The sequence below is a fragment of the Pterocles gutturalis genome, unplaced genomic scaffold, assembly GCF_000699245.1.
Source record: "Pterocles gutturalis isolate BGI_N339 unplaced genomic scaffold, ASM69924v1 scaffold45880, whole genome shotgun sequence".
Taxonomy (NCBI): domain Eukaryota; kingdom Metazoa; phylum Chordata; class Aves; order Pterocliformes; family Pteroclidae; genus Pterocles; species Pterocles gutturalis.
This window is the reverse complement of record NW_010147545.1, coordinates 1-19,588: the sequence shown is the minus strand read 5'-3', so window position 1 is coordinate 19,588 and position 19,588 is coordinate 1. Positions and strand designations below refer to the sequence as shown.

The 19,588-nt window shown below is 37.8% G+C and overlaps 1 protein-coding gene across 1 annotated transcript; it reads right to left on the bottom strand.

Annotated features, from left to right (window-relative positions):
- Positions 1-357: 357 nt before the first annotated feature.
- On the bottom strand, positions 358-17,582 carry SLC35D2 (solute carrier family 35 (UDP-GlcNAc/UDP-glucose transporter), member D2; the record flags this gene model as incomplete). The annotated part of the gene is made up of 11 exons (XM_010086079.1): positions 358-460; positions 1,082-1,164; positions 2,987-3,065; positions 3,813-3,880; positions 6,332-6,424; positions 7,809-7,911; positions 8,838-8,906; positions 10,834-10,905; positions 12,996-13,063; positions 15,858-15,944; positions 17,522-17,582. Coding segments are annotated over 11 exons (886 nt in total), but the record flags the coding sequence as incomplete, so codon positions are not given.
- Between the last annotated feature and the right edge of the window lie 2,006 nt (positions 17,583-19,588).

The window sequence follows — 19,588 nt, the reverse complement described above, 5'->3', positions numbered from 1 at the left end:
ACAGGGAGTTTTGCCTCAGAGAGTACTGGCAGACACTGAACCAGAACTCACAGATCTTGTTGAGTACAAATAGCACCAAAGTACAGGTAAATTATGAAATTTACAACTTGAGATTTGCTTATGGCATTCCTTCCTCCAAATTAGCTCATGGTGTAAAAAAAAGCTAAAATTAAACTTGTCCACATGTAAAAAACATGTCGTGCAAGAATATTTCCGAACCAATTGTGTGCACTCCTGTGGCAACTGAGGTAGATTTTTTTTTCTTCTTCCAAATATTTTCCAGCATATATTTATTTAAGTTCTCAGCAATGCTAAACAAACTTGTATCTTCAGTCTCTTTCAAGTCAGGCATTTTGGCTAACTCTTTGACTCAGGAAGTGCATTCTCTTCATCCCCAGGTTGTGTAGGCTTGCTGTTTCCTCTTAAGGTTAAAAAGGAGTATCTCAGTCCTCCTGCCATGCTAAAGAAAAAACAATGAAGAGAGGTGTCAGAAATACCTGATGTTGCATGTACCATTTTATAGTTATGTACATTTCCTTCCAAAGGATTAAAGAATGCCACCTATCATAAATTAGGGGTGCCTCAAAGCTACGTAAGCCATCTGAGAAACCAGTCCTGAGTAGAAAAATATTAATTAGCAGTTGCTCCAACAAATTCATACAAACAGATGCAACATTTCACCCAAGCACAAAAAAGTAACAACTCACAAGCCATAACTCATATTCAATGGGCACAACTCATTCAGTCAGCGTTCGCGCTTCCCACACCATTCGGCTTTTACTTGGAAACCTCACAGCTCAGAACTATTGTTCATTAAAAAAAAGAATTAACTCAATCCCACATAGTAAAACTGCAGGCATGTTTCCACAGTTAAGATCCTACCAGAGTAAGATTCAATATCTGAAAACAGTCATGAAAAGACATAGCTAATTGTAATGAACTTTACATCCTGAGACAGTGCCTCCTCAGTCCAGTAGTTTCAAAACTGCACCACCCAAGTCAGCCAATTCAAACAAAACACAAAACTGTATCTGAGAAATTTTCAGCCTTAACAAATAAAGGCTATTCAAGTTCCACTCACCAAATATTTAGCCCTATAAAGTTTAACACAGAGAATATATAATCTCCACCAATCAACATTCCGATGTAAGCAATGGATATATTCTGAAAGGAAACAAAAGACATGCGTTTATTGAAGTGAGTTTTCATCTCCAAGAACATAAATTATATATATTAATTTACTTTTCTAAGGAAATAGCCACACTGTGTTGCTGACCACTCTAAAATCAGCATTTAAATTAGTTTCATGGGATGTCAGCCTTATGGGTAATGTAACAGCAGAATAAAATAATAAAATTAGTATGTTTTTTAAATGCACACAAAGCACTGAGAGTGATTCTCTGGGGGAAAAAAAAAAGAAAGAAAACACAAAAGGAAAATCAGCTACTTTATATTAGGCAAAATGGAGCTATGGCCACCTTCTGAAAATGTACTTCTTTTTAAACTTTGGAAGACTTCTTTCAAATCCCATTTTTTAAAAGCAGGTTTTGGGCTCTCAAGCATAAAAAGTATGCTTTAAAGTTACAATAAAAGCTCTTTATTATTGCTTTAAAAGGGTTACCTCTTTACTTTGCCAAATATATGTGCACTGAAAGCACTTGGCTCAAGTTCAAGGCAGGCACAGTTTAAAATTAAAGATTCTACCTCTCACCCCACCCCCATCAAGTTTTGGGAAAATTGTCCTCTATAGACAGAAGGACAGCTATAGAGCTGTGTGATAATTTTACCAACACTTTGCTGGCTTCAAATGTTTTAGCAGACAGCTTGGACAATGACAAAATTTCTACAAGTTTCTACTGGGGACTACTGCATCATAAACTGCTTCCCAACTTCAAAGCTGTTCAAAATATCTCAGAGACTATTATTGCTCAGAAAATAGAAATAGTGTTGCTCTATCTTAATGATTCAATGCTGACACAAAATTTGAAAGAACGCTTTCAGGGCCACAGAATGAAAACTACTTGACTAATCCTGCCAGTTTTTTTTTTTTTTAAAAAAAACAACTGTAGAAAGAGTAGTACCATCTTTCTTTTGTGGATTTTGCTGTGCTGGAGGTACTGTCTTCCTTAGTCAGCCACGCAAGGGAGCACCTTGAGGACTGTTATTCCTCTGCTTAAGCTAGCTTGGATTCTGGCAGTTGTTTGGCCCACAGCTGCACAAGTTTTATCTTTTGTTAAAACTCCTCCAGCTTACAGCTCCACGATTCTCTCCAAACTGGCCTACAAAAAGGTGCCTGGGCAGTCAGTGACATTACCAGCTCGGGCATGCTGGCCTTATCAACACAAAGGAAGTTGCATTGGTTTTAAATTAAACTGGGTTAGAGAAAACAGACTGTTAAGGATATCAAGTTCAGTTTTGATGTTGATGAAATTGACCAGAATTTATAGAAACCAAAATTAGGTAGTCCATTCAGCTAGAATACAAGTTCCCACACAGAGGCTGAAGCATTCAACCATAAATCAATACACTCCTTACTACAGCTTAGCTATTATTCTGTATCTATGAATGCCCTATTTATTAGCAGCAATGGAAATCAGTTCAGCCCAAAGTGAAACTGGGTTAGTCTGCAATGGATTTGCACCAGGCCACCTTGCCTAACTCACAGTAACCTGATAAAGAACAGAAGCAGACAACAGTACCTGATGAAATGTGGTTAAACGTACCTCTTTTAATTAAAGTGGTTCAAGTTTTTCTTGTAGAAAAAAGAAAAATAAATCAATACTATAATTGCTTTCTAGAGTATACCCGAGCTTCAGTGGAAGAAAAAAATATAACTTTGCAGCATGACCTTGTTTGGCACAAGCTGTGTCTCAGTACTGGCCCTCATTTCCAGTTTCCAGCTCAAGGCATAATCAGGATCACCGCTGAGTCAATGCTCTTCCCTGTCTATCTGAGCAATCTCTCCCTCTTCTGCTCCATAACTCACCTTGATGGCACCAACTACTGTTGTTGTGAGCGCAGAATTGTAATGACTGCATAGGACAGTAGAATACATCAAGAGAAACCTGTATAAAGGAAAGGAGAACTTTTTATAAATTCCTCCTAGGGAACACAGAAGTTTAGCAACACTTTGAAATGTTAAACTTTTTCTGGATCACTGTTTTGCTGGGATCTTCAATCCCATTTGCTTCAAAGCCTAAAAAAAGATTCTGTGGATCTCTATTTTACGTTAATAATGTGCATATACAGAGTACTCAAAATACACCTCTGCTTGAGGTCTAGCAGAGACATCCCTAATCTCTATGCTTCTCCAATGTCAGTATTTGAAGTTAGTTTGACCCCTTGGTTGGTGACCTGTGAAAGAGCAGAACAAGATCCAACTCTTTCTATTCTTTCTTTGGCTCTGCACTTCCAACAGGAACAGAGCATTGTCTCATTACTTTTGAGTTTCCCATACATTTACAGGTACTTTAAAGAACAAATGCACTGAAACAGCTCCTGTACTAAAGGGATTACATTCTATCAATTTAAAAGAAGGGAGATAATCAGGAGAGAAGGCCAGCAGAGAGATACTGAGTACAGAAAGTAAAAAGCTAGATGTCATGTTGTTGACCACTGTATTTGTGAGGTCAACAACATAGATAGTACTGAAACAGTTATTTACACTATTAGAAATAATTAAAAGACAAGACAGAAGCCTGGGGGATAATATATTTTATTTGAATATTAACAAAACTTATTAGTGAGTCTCACTTTGGAGATGTGCAATTTGAAACATTAAAACATCTTACTTGATTGCCATGTGTCCTTACCCCAACAAGCAGGAAAGAATAAATTGAAAGACAAATAAAAAATTTGTCCAGTGCTGGAAATGTGTTGCCTATTAAAAAAAAAAAAAGAGTGAGAATTATGTGCTATATAATCAACTGTCAACACATATAAAATGTAGTTAATATGAAAAGGTGCAAAATCACTAAATATATTTGATTTGTATTATAATTATGTAACATTTATATTATTACTGGAAACCATTTGATGTATTTAACTTCAGAGACAACAGGATGACAGCAGCCATGATACCTAGACACATATATATGGGCAGTGCAGTGCAGATATAAAATTGCACACTGAAAGCAGTGACTATAAATACAATACAGAGGATTTGTGGTTTTATATTTATTGATACAGATACCAAAACTGTGATGAACATTATAAAATAAACACTGCTGATATAAGACAGAGAGAAAAAAACAAATAAATAAATAATCTTGAAATCTATTTCATATCTTAGGTTCATTTATTAACAGTTTTCAAGGTCCAAGACTGCATTTTTGAGCTCAAAAGTAGATTAAATAAGCATTACTAAGGTCTCTCATCAATGAAGGTCAATGAAAAGTCTGAATCATCACTTTGAAGTCTGCTCCTTAGTGACATGTAGCAAACACACAGTGCCAAACAACAAGTCACTAAGAAGCAAGTCACAGATTCTTTTCCATCTCTAGTAACTCCAGGATATGTCTCATTTTAATCTGGTTAGTTTAGAGCCACCTGTATCATCACAAAAATCAGCAAAAGCTGAAAACATCCCTGAGAAACAGGAAAAAGTCTGTTAGTCCACACTGAGCCGCAGCTAGCTGAGCCTCCTCCATGTGAGGTAATAGACAAGAGGGATCTCGAGCTGTTCTGCCCTGCTAGAACTGTACTGGTGTGCAACAACAAACTGCAAAGTATTACAGAGAAACATTCTGGGGTTCCTTTCTCTTCCACTGCATCATGTTTTCCTGTCTTCCCAGTCAGTCGGCTGGTGAAAGAGAAGTGAATAACAGGGACATTCACAAACTGCAGTCTCTACAAGACATGGTAGCTACAGTTCCAGAACTAGCTACAGCAGCAGAAGCCATCTCCCCCTCACATAGACAAGGTACTATATTTTGACTGGCAAAAGAGACATGCTGTGCATTGTCTGTGATGGATCAAAGCACAAAGGTCTGTGAGAGTAAAAGCCTGTGAGGGTAAAAGCAATCCAACTTCCATGGCCTAAAAAATCTGCTAAATACAGGCATTATCTACAATGATTTGTTGACTTTTCATTAGTATTTTTCCATTTTCTCCCTTTTTTCTATGATTTAACCTCTGTGCGTCACCTTGACAATAGTTATCCACATCATTTAATAGGACTTTTAACATTAAGTGACCAAGCCAATGCATATGCACAATAGGCACCATGCATTTCTCTGATAATGTATTTATTCTTTTCAGGTAACTGAGCGCTAAATTGTTGGTGCCAAATCAAAACATGGGCACAATGCATTCTGTATTTTTCCTATGGAATAAGCCTAGTAACATGGTAAACTTCCCTGTCTAGTTCTCCCAAAATGCTTCCAGCCCTATCTGCTGGGAAAGCAGTCAAAACCTCACAGCTGTACAAACTTGGCCCCCACTCGGTCTGCCAAGAAGGCCATCAGCTGCATTCTCCTAACTGGCACAAGATCATGCTGGACTGATGTCACAAGAAGAGATTTCACACTCAGAGCAGATCTAAATCCATATTTTTTCAGGGAATGACAATTTTTCCACTTAAAGAAGACTTGTAAGAACACAATGACAAAATTACATGAGTCCAGGGCAGAACAACATCCAACAAAGGACACTGGAATGATTTATGACACCCCCAAGCTCTGTATCAACTTTCAGCGGCAAATCTCAAACATTTCCAAAAAAAGAATATGAGTCTCTAGACTCATTTTCTGTAAGAAGGCAACTTGGCAAGTCTGTGAAGGAGCCAGAAAAACAACACAAACCTCCTGGTCTGATACTATACGAGCTAGAACACGCCACCTATGATACTATACTGTATTATGATTAGCTACAGAGAGTCATGCTGTCTTTCTATGAGAATGCAAAATGTAGGTTACTAAACTAGACTGAGACTAAACAGGAACCTGTTCTGTGCATCACAATGGGAGAATGACTAGAAATTGTCTGGTTTTGGTAGTTGCAATGTCATTTTAGAGCATGTGGCAAATCACACAGTGCAGCTGGATTCCTGCATAATTGCTCTAGCTAAGAGTCCCCAGTCATACATTAGTTCTTAAATGAAGATTCATATAAGGGCTATTACACAAATTCAGCTTCTCCTTAGAGCGAATAATTAAAAGTTCTTAACTGTGAAGGGAAAATCCAAGTCACATATTTCAAATACTAAGTAACTAACATAGAGGTAGGATTACCTCTTTAAAAGCAAACAAATAAAAAAACCACCCACCTCCCAGCTGAAAAAAACTGGACAAAATACCATTGTCAGTCTGAGATATGCAATATTGCTCCTTACCTGCTGAAAGTCTCCAGTAGAAAAGCTAATAATAACTGTTGGAACCACCATGAAACAAGCATTATAGAAAAGGACACCATATTTTCCCAACTCCTGTGAAAAATGAAACATGGTGTTTGGAATTCCAAGGTACTTGGGAGCAAAATACTAAATATTACTCTGGCAATCCTTCTGACCTTATCGTCAATGAAGAGACAAAACATAATACACTTCAATTTAAAATACAAGCTTGCGATCATCTGATTCAGTGTGTAGTACTGAGATGAGTTTCCACTTCAGTCACTTGGTTTGTATGGTCACCAGAATATTACTGCTCTGCTATACCTTGAGAAGCTTCTGTACAACACCAGTTAGTCAGAAACTTGGCGAGGCACCGGTCCACAACTGCTTTGTGTTAGACCCCATGTAAATTTCTGCCTGGCCAATGGATTACCCATTCCACCTACTGCAAATCAACCTTGAAAGCATAGGGCATGGTGGCTCCCTGGGGCCAGCATAACAGGAAAATTAACAAAGCCTGATCCCAGATGGAACATCTGCAATCAGTCATAACTAAAGTAACTTCAAGCTACTTGAGGGATGTCATATACCCTGTTGGTTAACTTGCTTGACACAAAGACAGAAGATTAGGGGAATGAAAAGGCAGCCTTCCCTTTCTTCAGATTCAGCCATGCTACTTATCAAATCTCTCTGTCTGATCTCTTAGTTTAAAATGGAACCCCACATTTTGCAGAAAACTGTGAGGCTGTTAAGTGCTACTCATAAAGAAAGAGAGTCTGGATTTGACATGAGTCCTGAGATTATTAAAATATATATATTTCCATTGTACAGACTGACCTACAAAAGTCAGTGACTCTATCCAGCATCTCCGAGACTGTTCTTTGCTATGGCTTGGTATGTTTTCATGGCACTGTATTTGAGGAGTAGCCTGCTCAATTTTTACATAAAGTATAATGTGTCAAGGTATTCCCTAATTCTTTGGCACACTTGGGCTTGATGTAGACTTGCTTTTAGATAGACAAAAAAGATATCAGTTTTATGGTTATTGACTCAAACTGGGCAGGTCTCCGTTCCTACCCACAAGTTTATTTTACATAAGCATCATTTAAAGTGTGTTTCTAGTCAAAAACTAATCTTCCTTAGATATATATATCAAGTTTACAGGTAAATAATCCACTTTTTTTTTAATTTGGATTTATTTTTTAGCCAAAAGCAACATTTTAAAACCACTACAAACTCTGCCTAAAAGACTTAGGAGAAAATAAAACACACTATTTATCTAAGCCTGGACAGAGATACTAGTAACAAGTTTTTCCCAGGCTGTTCTGTATTAAGGATGCATATAGCAAATGAAATATGAAAACCAATTAAATTATTTACTAGTTCATAACTGTATGTTCATAAAGTCATATAATAAATAATCCACTGTTACCATATTGTCATAATGTTAACTCCAACCTAATCACTCCACAGTTACCTTTGGATCGATTTTCTGCTTTGTGTAAACTCCATTCGCTGCTGTGAAGATATCATTTAGCAATACAAAGGTGTAGCCCTCCAGATTGAAAGACAGATCAGACCTGGGAAATAAATATTTTATTGTAAATAAAACAGTATTTTGCACTACTTTTTTACCTAAAGAAATATCATAAATGAAGAAATGTAAATCCTGAGAACTCCAGGAAGTCACAGATTTTGCTTTAAGCCTTCTTTGTAAGTCAAGGTACTGTGAAAAATTTGATCTGCCTCAATCCTGACAACCTGTCCAATTATTACTGAGTATACTTATCTATTTCTTTTAACACAAAAAGTAGTTTAGGGAATAAAGTCTGACTACCTGTTTTTTTCAGTCAGACCAGACATATTGTCATTCTTTCTGTTTTGACTATTTACCTCATGGATATAGGGTAATTCATTTAATAGGACATGGCTCTATCCAAGTCACATCACATGGCAATTATTTACTTTTGTACATAGCAAAGCTAAGAAACAAAAAATAACGTTACATTTCCAGTTATGGAATGTTCAAACAGAAAGAAAACAGAGGAAACTAGCATATGGGTGCTTTGTGAACTTACACTAATATTTGAAATTTTTTAAATTTCAAAAATCAAAAAAATAGACATTGTCTAACTGAAAACAGTAATTTACAACCAAAGATTGCTCTTTCCAGAACAAGAATATATTTTTCTAAGATTATTAAAATACACTGACACTATGAAATAAAAGCAGCATTCCTCACACAGTTAACTTGCTTAATTTTTGATCCTGCAAATGTGGAAAACCTTTGGGGAAAGAAAAGAAGGACCCAAATACTTCCAACTGGAGTTAAATTTTTCCCTTTGTATTCCTGCATCTCCCAATGACGTCAGCAGAGATTTTCAAAATCAACCTAATACAGAGTAACTGATCTCAGCTTAGGTTTAGTTGGCATCTAACAAGGAAAAAATCCTCCTGTTGTCCCTCCTCTTGTAACGTGATTTTGTATAACAAATTAAAACCTTACCCAGCTGCTATGAAAGCCCCAAGAATGATGGCAAATACGCTGACTACAATACTCGGTGGGTATCGTTTCCTGTAGACAAAAATTAAGACAGTTCACATTTTCATTATTCGAAGAGGAGATTAAAAGGCTGTCTGTTTGAGAAGTTTCAAACCAATTAGCAATTACAGAACATTTAACAGGAGGGCACAGTCTTGATAACCTTACAGAAGCAATGTGATTGACCGTGTGCCACACTGTCAGACCTTGGCCCTGAGAACAGAGATTGAAAAAGCATTGTGTGCATTCTGCTACTAGATAAATTCAAAAGTAAAGATTAAAGGTTTAAAGTAACAGATTAAAGGTTTAAAGTAACAGTGCTGGAACAAACTGTAATTTACTGTGTATTGGTACTCCTAACTGACATATGTTCAGTGTTTTCCAGTAATCCAATAAAGGAAAATCACTACACATTTCTCCTGCAGTTTTTCATCTTGCCCTTCTTGGTAAAGATACTGTACAGCACACTATCTGGGCTATTTTTCAAATAAAGCACGTAAACTTATGATATGCCTCACTACATCTACATCAGCACTGCCACAGAGTAGGTAAAAGCATACCGTAAAACTACTTTGCTTCTTATACCTCTATTACTTTATTTACAAATGCCTTGAGTACTTATTTTTGCACCATACTGCAATATGCCTTAGACACATTCCCCTAGTCATTCTCATAGTCTACCCCCAGCTCTGACCTGACCTGTGAGAAAAGATCCATTAAAACAAAGTCTACAATGCTCTTGGAGAAGTTCCGTGTGTCAAAGGACCACAGATGTGGACCACTGTCCCAATAACAAAGCTGTATTCAGTCTCTAGATATATTAGGCTTTGATCATAACTCTGAACAGCAACAACTGAAACCTTGACTGCTTTTCAAATCCTGAGGTAAACCAGCATAAACTTTTTGGAGTCCTTTCATTTTCAGCCCTGAGGAAATGCACTGCGGCGGGCAGTCTGTACGAATACAGCATTCTGTTCTTACGCTTCCCTTTGGTTAGGATGTTGCTGGCACTTATGCGCAACACTGCTGTAGTCCAGCTGAGAACTGACGACAACCTCACTGACTCCTCTCGCTTGTGGGAGTTCTCAGGCCAATAGAAGACAGCAAATTCTGCTTTCCCTGTTAAGACCTAACAACTAGAAAAAAATCCTGGAGCGTCCCTAAATATGAATCACATTGACCAACTGCCGCTTCAGCCAAAAGGAGACGACAGTCTACTTGGTGGCTTTTTGAAAAGCTTTTCCCCTGACCATCACTCCCACACTGCCTGGGTTCAGCTTCGGCAAGCTGCTTTTCCCCTTCTAACCTCACCTTATCCAAAAACAAGCCATCTGGATAGAACTATGATGAGGACAAAGTATGATGTATTTATATTCCTGTTCCTCCAAGTCAGTACAACTGGAACTAGTGATCCCAAGCTGCAATAGCATACTCTTCTTAATTTTTCATTAAAAATAACTGATGCATCTATAATTAAGGAGTTTTCTGATCTAACAGCACACTGTTAGATACCATTTTGCTTCATTAAACTGCTATGTTTTCAGACTTGACCCAGAAAGCTACTCTACATAAGCAGACTGACACGCTGTCATCACTGTTTTGAGACACAAGGATCTGTCTGTCTGAGGCAGTTTGCAGTTTAGGGGCCTCCGAGACGAGACACAAACTGTAACTGCTAAAAGTGTCTGAGCTTTGCTTTGCTTACCTGATTCCTGTGCAACAGTGAAGTTAATGAGCTCCATAAATGAGATTAAGCTGATTTTTTTTTTCTCCTGTATTCGCTCAAGTGCATGTATCTATGTCTTCAAAAAAAAAGCTATGTAAACCCACTTTCTTTGCTTTGGTCTATTTGTCAGTAAAAAACACTAATTCAGCATTCTGATGAGACGCCACAAGTAATCCATTTTATATGATCTAAAATAAAAGAATCTTAAATGAAAAAAAAAAAAAAAAGAATCACCCAAGTATGATGATTTCCAGCAGTAAAGTAAGTGGAATGGTAAACTTCCTGAGCACTGTAAACATCGGCAAACTGTCAAAAAAAAAAAAAAAATCCAAGCACAGCATCAGATTTTACAGCATTTTTATGTTCTAATTCTTATCTAATTTTACTAACCAGAGGATAAAGCCATTAGTCCAGCAATACGCAACCAAAGTGAATGCCCAGCCACTTAACATATGTTAAAAAAAAGGTCTGTCTGACACTAGAGGCAGATTAGATAGCTAAATAGTTGAAAAATAACAAGATTCACCAGTTTGTAAAACAACGCAGCTGGCTACCTTCTAAAAGGTCCCTCTGCATCAATGAAACAGAATATAAAAGCTATTTTCTACCTAGCACAGCCCTCTGAAATAATTATTTCTGTAGAATTCATGAGCAGGGTAAGTAAAAACTATTTCTGTTGTAAACTTAAGAGGACATGCAATAAACCTGTCTCTGAAAACATATTACATAAATAAAATACAAAGTAAACATGCTTAGTAAACAGGCTGTACTTTTCAATCCATATGAAAAAAGAAAGTACAAGAAACATGAAAGGTGGGACCAGCTGCAACTGCTAAACAAACAGTTACTTTTCAACAACATATTTTTGGTCTACACAACGTGATGCAGTTGGAAACCTTTTGATTAATCTGAGAAAACACTTTCATCTGACACTTTGGAAATCTGACAGCATGGCCTTATGGAACAATTAATCCTCTGTTTAAGATAACTATTAGCAACTGTATTAATAAATTATATAAATCCTAAGACAGAGTTTAATCAGGTTACAACAGACATTTTGAAGTTATGCATAGGACCATCTACATCTTTCAGACAACCCAAACAAGGTAGAAAATTCCATAATGTAAACAAATGTCACCTAATGTAACAAAAGGTAAGGTAACAAAATGTTAATGGTAGAAATGCTACAGTCGTTCTTACTTTTCTGTTATACAAATCAGTTATACAAATCAGTTATACAAATCAGTTATCAGTAAATCTAGAAGGGGTATGTCAGCCATACCAGGAGGAGATGGTGCATTTACATTTAAAATAACCTACAAAACTTATTTTAAATTACAGTTAGGGAAATGGAAGAGAAGAACCCATGAATCAAACATTTACAGGATTGAAACTACTTCTGTATTCACGTTGGCTGACGTGCTACCAGGGACACTACTGCCAAAGTCCTTATGTCTGCCCAAACAGTCACTTCAGTGGAACTACTTCTGAATGCATACAACAAAGAGTTGCAGAATCAGGTACCTAATGTTGCTAGTCAGAGAAAATTAATTCTAGAAATAAAAGTAAATGTAAATAAAATTTAAAGTATACATCTGCTCTCCCAGCATCTGCCTCAAAGTTATCAAATGCTGAAAATCCACAAAACTCTCTGTTTTGGTTTAGCTTACTACCAAATCCTGAGAATTCTGTAAGAACACACAAGAAACCATCCCAATGGTAGTGCTGTTTCCTACAATCCTGGTGCAGCCATCATGCTTCTACACTCATCTTCCACAGAAAACCTGGTCATTCAACCTATTACAGCAGGTCCTCTATACAACTTACACCTTTTTAGCACTATCATGGAAGCAAGTGTCATGGACGTATGCTTACAGCCATAGAGGAGCCAGTAAGCCCTTCAGCAGTCTCCCCACAACCTGCTCTTGGTGCTCAGCAGGGCTAGGCTGCTGCCACTACCCCACTACACGGTAGTTTTTCCATCTCTTAGTGTGTCCTAAACAACCTGAACCAACATCATGGTATAAATCTTTCCCTTATTCTTCTTCCTTCAAAAACATCTTGCACACAGCTTTCAAACACTCTGTGTAGGACACCCAGAAAAAGCTGGACGTTTGGGTGTGAGGGGAAAGTGAAAGCACTTTCATTGTCATAGAGGAGTATTGTGATTTTCTGTCAGTACAGGCCCAGCAAAGCCCCCTTAAAAGGAATATAAAACTTGTAAACAAATCAAGTGTTTGGGTAAGAATTTCATAACAGTATCAGGAATTTAGACACACAGACAGGCACACTGACATCCTATGTAGTTAAGTCCCTATGCAATGCTTTATTTTTTACCCCCACAAAAGAAAAGGGTAAAATCCAAATAGTCTACTTATAACTCCCATTTACTATACCTGAGTTTGCTGGTACTTGACAATCCACTTATGTGGTTTCCAACATAAATCAGAGGCAGAGGAAACAACTGTGATAAAATTAAAAGCACAACTCAGATTATTACGTTTTGAAGCACTGTTGAGAAACTTGACAGAATTTCATAACTGTAATATCAGATGTACTTTTAGTAAGAAAGAGGGTATTTTAAGAAAAAAAATGTAACTGCTGCCAAGTGATCTGCAGGTCTCGTTTGTATGATCATTCAAGACCACAGCTTCACTGACTTCACTAGAAGAGCCATGATCTACATCCAATGAGATGAGTCTGAGACTCAGACTCCATTTAGGGTAAATGTTAATCAGTTTTGTTTTAATTACTACTATTCTCAGATTGATATCCATTCTAACATTTTAATTTTAGGTATAAAAGTAATCTTAATAGCAGCAGCTAAATAAGTAAGAGAACACATGGAGTAAAAGAATGAATGAACTGTAAGTATGCTGTGCTTCCCTAGGTACTCCAGATATGTCTGTATGTCTGGAAGATACACCATTTTAGATCTACCCAACAAACTATGCTATGCGAGATACTAGAAAGGAAAGATAAATATTAACAGCTAAATTAAACTTTACTCCTTCCATCTTCCAGCATAATGAAACTAACTCACACAGAAACATATGGGCCCTAACACAACAGAGAGAAACATTAACAGAACTTCAGAGCCTTAAGAAAATGTACAAGAAGTCAGGGATCCCTACACAAAATTCCACTGCAGCTCAAAGCTGTTAACACTCTCACTACAGAAAAGCTGCAAAGTAATCAGTGGGGATAAAGGTGGTCTGTACATCTAGTCCCATTCACTATCAGTCAAGCTGAGCTGAACTGGAAGAAAGACAAAACAGATCCTCTGTCCTAACATGTAATATCTGCTGTTGTTGTGCCTATATACACTTCAGAAGACACTGTTTGTTGGAGGCTATACCCCCGCCAAAGCATTGTGTGCTGGGAAAGCACAGAGGATGGGCTGAGTTTTATCTATGTTAAAAATGCTGTATTTCTTTTACAGAGGAGAGAGGAGAAAAGTGCAGTTAAAGTTAACCATAGTTAGCTAATGTTAACTTTTAAATGAAAGTAAAAGTAAACAGGACTATAAAGTAAACAGGAGTGTAAGTAATGATAAATATTCAGTCTGTCAACATAAGTGTGCAAAAAATTTTGTAACCCACCATCTCTCCTGCAGATTTTTATATAGAAAAATTTGGCTTATTTCATTCATAGGATGAAAACAGAGCTGATGTTACATTCTCTTTCCTCAGAAACTCGTCTATTGTAAAGACAAAATTACAACATCCAGCGCAACATCAGAGATCAGTGAAACATTTACTCAAAAAGGGTCAAGAACTCCAAAGGTTCGTCACTAAAATAAGCACTTTGCTACTTTAAAACTCTAGCTGAAAGCACTGAGGACATACAACAGCAATTATAATCTTAGCGTCAATGAAAGCAAAAGTTGTCCAAAGGACAAAGAGTGGGTCAAAGGGTGCTTTAAAAAGTAAAGGAATCAACAACGAGCTATCCAGCTGATTCACTCTGACCAGTCAAATCCAGCACTACAAGCAATATGCAAGTCCTGGGTGCTGCAGTGCTGACTGCTCCCAGCATATTCAAGGAAGTCTTCCAAAGGATTAATATTATTAGGACAAAGAAAATGGGTGCTGTATTTTTTAATGCCATTGCACTGTATCTAAAGTGAAGGCAACAGCAGAGACAGACAGCAGTGGGACTGGGGGAGGTACAGGGAAGAAACTTCTGGAGGTCTCAACAAGTTTTTTATACACAGAACTCAAAACTATTCACTGGGAAACCTTCTTTCATATTTTGGAAAAAATAAAGATTTTCCATTCCATAATTGATGCTATCGATATTTCTACATGATTTTTACATGCAGAAATGCCAATGATTACAACATGAATTAAGAACAAACAGCATTCACCAATGGCTTCGAGACATTCATAGTAAGCCTCATACTGATCGTAGGACATGATTCTGCAATGAAGATGCCAGCCTGAAAAGCTATGATATCTGAGCCCTGCAGCAGAGCTGGGAGCTAACTCCCTCTATATCTCTGAGCAAACACTGATCAATACCCTGCAACAAAACATAAATACACAGGCTTATACATCAAAGTGAAGCTCCAGCAACATTACACATGGATACAAAAATGTGCAACTACCATTGCTGTTTTCCTTTCAGATCCTAGTTCCCAAAGATAATAAAAGATCCTCTCATACCTTCCCTGTCCTGCCTCTTTAGACCATTCACACTTAAGGTCTGTACAATGCAGTTAGCCCCTACCAACAGTGTTTCCAGTGGGCATTATTTTAGCCCCTCCTATGGAACATAAATCTTACATTTGTAGTCAACTATTCTTCTGGTTTTTGGTCTATCATGTATTCTTTTTCTATTGTTTTAGCACATGTCCCATTCAAATTTCCAAGCAGCCTTTCCCCCTTCATGCTGTGATCAAAATTATTTCTTAAACACAGATCTCCCATTGATCCCACAGGGAGATGTATACATCCAGAAAAATACTTCAGAAATCTGAAACAGTTCATCCAGCTGTATAAAGGTACAGCACCCTTTCACATGTACTTTATAACAAAATGGCACCAGATTTCTATGCACACAAAAAACAAGAACATTGCAGTGAAATTAAAATTATCAAATCCAACATTAAATTAAACAAAGATACAAATAATCACATTTCACAAACAAATGTAAATTTTTTCCCTTACTTCTTCTATATCTTGTCTCCTTAAGAAAAAATGCCACTATAAGAGGTAATATTTTCTTATTAATATCGGGATCTACATAATCCTTACCTTCACAGGTATACTTTTGTCAAAATCAGGGAAGTGAACAATCTTGTTTAATTTTGACACATACAAGATAAGTATAGTGGCTGCCATCTAAACAAAGAGAAAAAACAAGAAGTCATGTAAGAGCAATTGTAATGTATCAATGAAAGAAATGCTTCAAAGACAAAATCTTTATACTCATTTGACAAATGCGAGGTATTACGTATTTCTTTCAAAGACCAACACAGCACACAATTAATAAACTGGAATAACTTCATTCTTATCAATTTTGCCAGCCATTTATTTAAAAGTACAATATAGACATACGCTTTACTAGCTTGAGAAAATTAGCAGCACCCTGTGAAACAAAGCATGCTGAGAAGGAGCTGAGAAAATAAAACACAATAATCATGCTATTTTCACTCAGAGCATTGTTTAGTCTGCAGAATCACTCTTTGGTAGTATGGGACTGGGGTTGTGCATTGATCAGTCCGTTGACAACATGAATAAAGATATGCATGAAGGAGAACATTTGAGCAATCACACATCGTAAGAGCTAATGCTGGCCACAGGGAGGAAAAAAAACCTTAAATTTTCCTTATACAAAACTACAATAATGGACTACCTAGAGGATGAGGCAGAGTCATGTTCTGCAGACTAAAGCATTATACCATATTATATGCAATATACCATATTATATGCAACATATTACAAAGTGTTCAGGGAAATCTGGGAAGGATCACTCAACAAAAAATGGAAACGCCATTGAGTCTTAGGTTCTGCAAGGAAACAAAGCCTCATCATTGCCCTTAACATGAATTATTGCACATTTTCCAGTCCTTGGCTTCCACTGAAACATGATGTGTGGTTCCTTGAGCAGTCTGGACGTGTGAAACTTTCTCTCCCCGTCTCACACAGCAAAGACTTTACAAAGCATTTTACTCTCTTCAGCACCAAACAGCGGAGATGTCAGATTTGCAGTACCCTGTTTTCACCTCTTCCTCACTACCCTCCCTTGTAACCCTGGCAGAAAGTAAATCCTCTTTTAAATGTATTTGCCTAAACAACACTGCTTCAAAGCTCCATCTTTCCCACCATCCACCTGAGAGACACATGTTCTTCTTTACGGACCATGACACAAACATTTGAACTTTGGTTTGACTACGACGCCTACTAACGCAACAAAAAACATATTTCCGCTGCGGTACTGCAAATTGCCCACAGGCAAATAAGGCATCAAAGAACCAAAATCATGTGGTAGTCCTACTGGAAAACTGCTGAGGAAGTGGGGAGAAATTTATGAGGAAATACACAGTTTGTCTACAAATAGGGGTAGTATCTCTGCATATAATCTACAAATGCTCAAGGACTCTCATAGGATCTATGCACTTGCTAGAACAAATCTTGGCAGTTTTGAAGGTCAGCTCTCTTAATCGCTGAACTTTAGAAGGGGGAAAAAATGGCATTTACAGTCCTTTGCATGACTCTTCCCAGGTAATAGTTCTGACTTGAGCTGAAACTTCCCTGATCTCACTAAAACAAATCACTCTTCCTTATAATGTTTCTAATCCAGAAGACAAGAAGTGCAGTATAACAGAGATTTCCCCCCTTAAAATATATCTCTATGATGACATTAATTGACTTACAAAATAACGCGTAAATTTAGTATGCTTTATGTATGAACATACCTGTCCAATTCCAAGAAACACTGGTGATGGAAAGCTGAAAAGAATAAAGAGATATTTAATACTGAGGAAAGAAAAAGAAAGGAAAAAAAAAAGTCTAAATTTAGCACCAAAGTCAAAAACTGGACATGTGGATGACTGGCCTGTCTTTCAGAAGAGCTCAGGAACTGCTACACTATTGTGTAGTCCGAATATTTTATTTCTGCAGCAAAACACAAGCTGCATCCAAATAATATAGCATATGCACAGTTCATCAATTCTAAATTGATCTCACTAAATTGCTAACTGTTTGGGGGATATTTGTAAGTGAAGGAAAACTCTAACAATGCATAAGTTTTTGAGTGGCCTCACATACACACTGTACACCCTGAGATGGTGTAGTAAGTTAAATCTCTTGCACTTGCCCACACTAGTAACATGGTTTTGTGAAAAGACAGTAGGTAGGTAAATGTTGCAGAAGTAATATCTACTGTCTGTTAAACCAGCTAATTGCTGAGAGCCTCCATTTTTTCCCCTAAATATACACCAAGTTAAAACCAATACAGGCGTAGCAGTGACTGCTAATTCTCTGTATGCATACTGAAATACAAGCAAATAAGTTCTTTACAATGCATGGCTGCTTTATGCCATAACTAGCGGTGCCAGGAGCCTGTCTGCCCAAAAGCCTTGGGTGTCAAGCAGCTCCCTGTATGAGGCAGTTCCTGCTGCCTCCCAGGGCTCACGCAGCATTTTGCTGGACTGCACCATGAGGGATGGTCACATACAAATCTTTGCACATCTGCACTAACAAATGCCTAAGGAGGGTCCATATTCTTAAACAAACTGTAATTTTCCATTATCAAGGCTCCTTGAGGTTGTAGCTATGTATGACAGAAGCCACCAGGAACTGCTATACTACTACTTGGTGTGCTGAGAAATGTACATCTCAAATGAGCGCCACTGGGACAGAAACATAGTATAAGCAAAAGAAACACTCTGAACCACAGCAGCAAGGCCATAAAGACACTGGAGTCATAACATAGATAAAGAGCTACAAGCAGACTGTAGCAGAAGAGATTTCAGGAAACAGTTATTAGAGGGAAGAAAAAAAAAAAACTAACCAGAAGAAACAGGATTTCTATTTATAGTTATGTGACACCTAAACTGTGTTTTGATTCGTACTTACAGCCACATCAGATAAATATGGAGACTTAACTAATCTATACTACACCTATTTGTCCAGACATTTTTGATCTGCAGAGCCCTAAACATTCCCAGTAATGCTATAAGCTTTTTATACAAAATTTAGATACACTCATGGGGATGCTGTCCTTGATTATCTTTCATGCATGTGCTAAACACATGCCAGGGACTTACAGGGGAGCTGCAGATTGTATGGTGAAAACCACTATACAACAAAATCTCAACCTGCCTCATGTTTCACTTCTGGGGGATGTTATATGCAGATGTTATGTGTTTAAATAGCGCTAAATTTTAGAAAATAGCAGAAAGTTTTGGCGTTTAACTTTTTTCCTTTGTTTTGTTGGGGTTTTTTTTTCTGTTTTTAGTTCCTAATGAGCTAAAACACAGCAAAAACAGAGCAAGCCTTTTAAGTAAAGAATATCAACAGTGAGAACACCACAGCTACAGGACAACAGTTCCATGTGGGGTGCCCCATCAAGTCAAAGACGTCACTCTTTGGTGTTTTTATGATTAAGAGATTTTCCGAGGTTCACTTTTTGGTTTTAGCTACCTCGAAAAGAAAGGTGCTCACAGGAAGTTAACAAGATTTTTCTAATTTGGAACAGTCAGGGGAAATGCTGTTTTTCTGACAGGTCTGAGCAGGTGCGACCAGCGAACCGCCAGCCTCGATGCTGGGAATAATGAAAAGACCTTCGAGGAAAAGACTGGCGTGCTTCTACAGTACACCTGCCAAGGACTCCGACATCGGGCGGTGTCGCAGGAGCGGCACACACCGGGCACAAACGGGGTCTGAAACCGGAGAAACCGACCCGAGTCTCAGCCCCTTCCCCGACACCTCCGGCGCCACAGGGCCGGTGCCGGTGTGCCAGCCGGCTGCCCCGGGGCCGG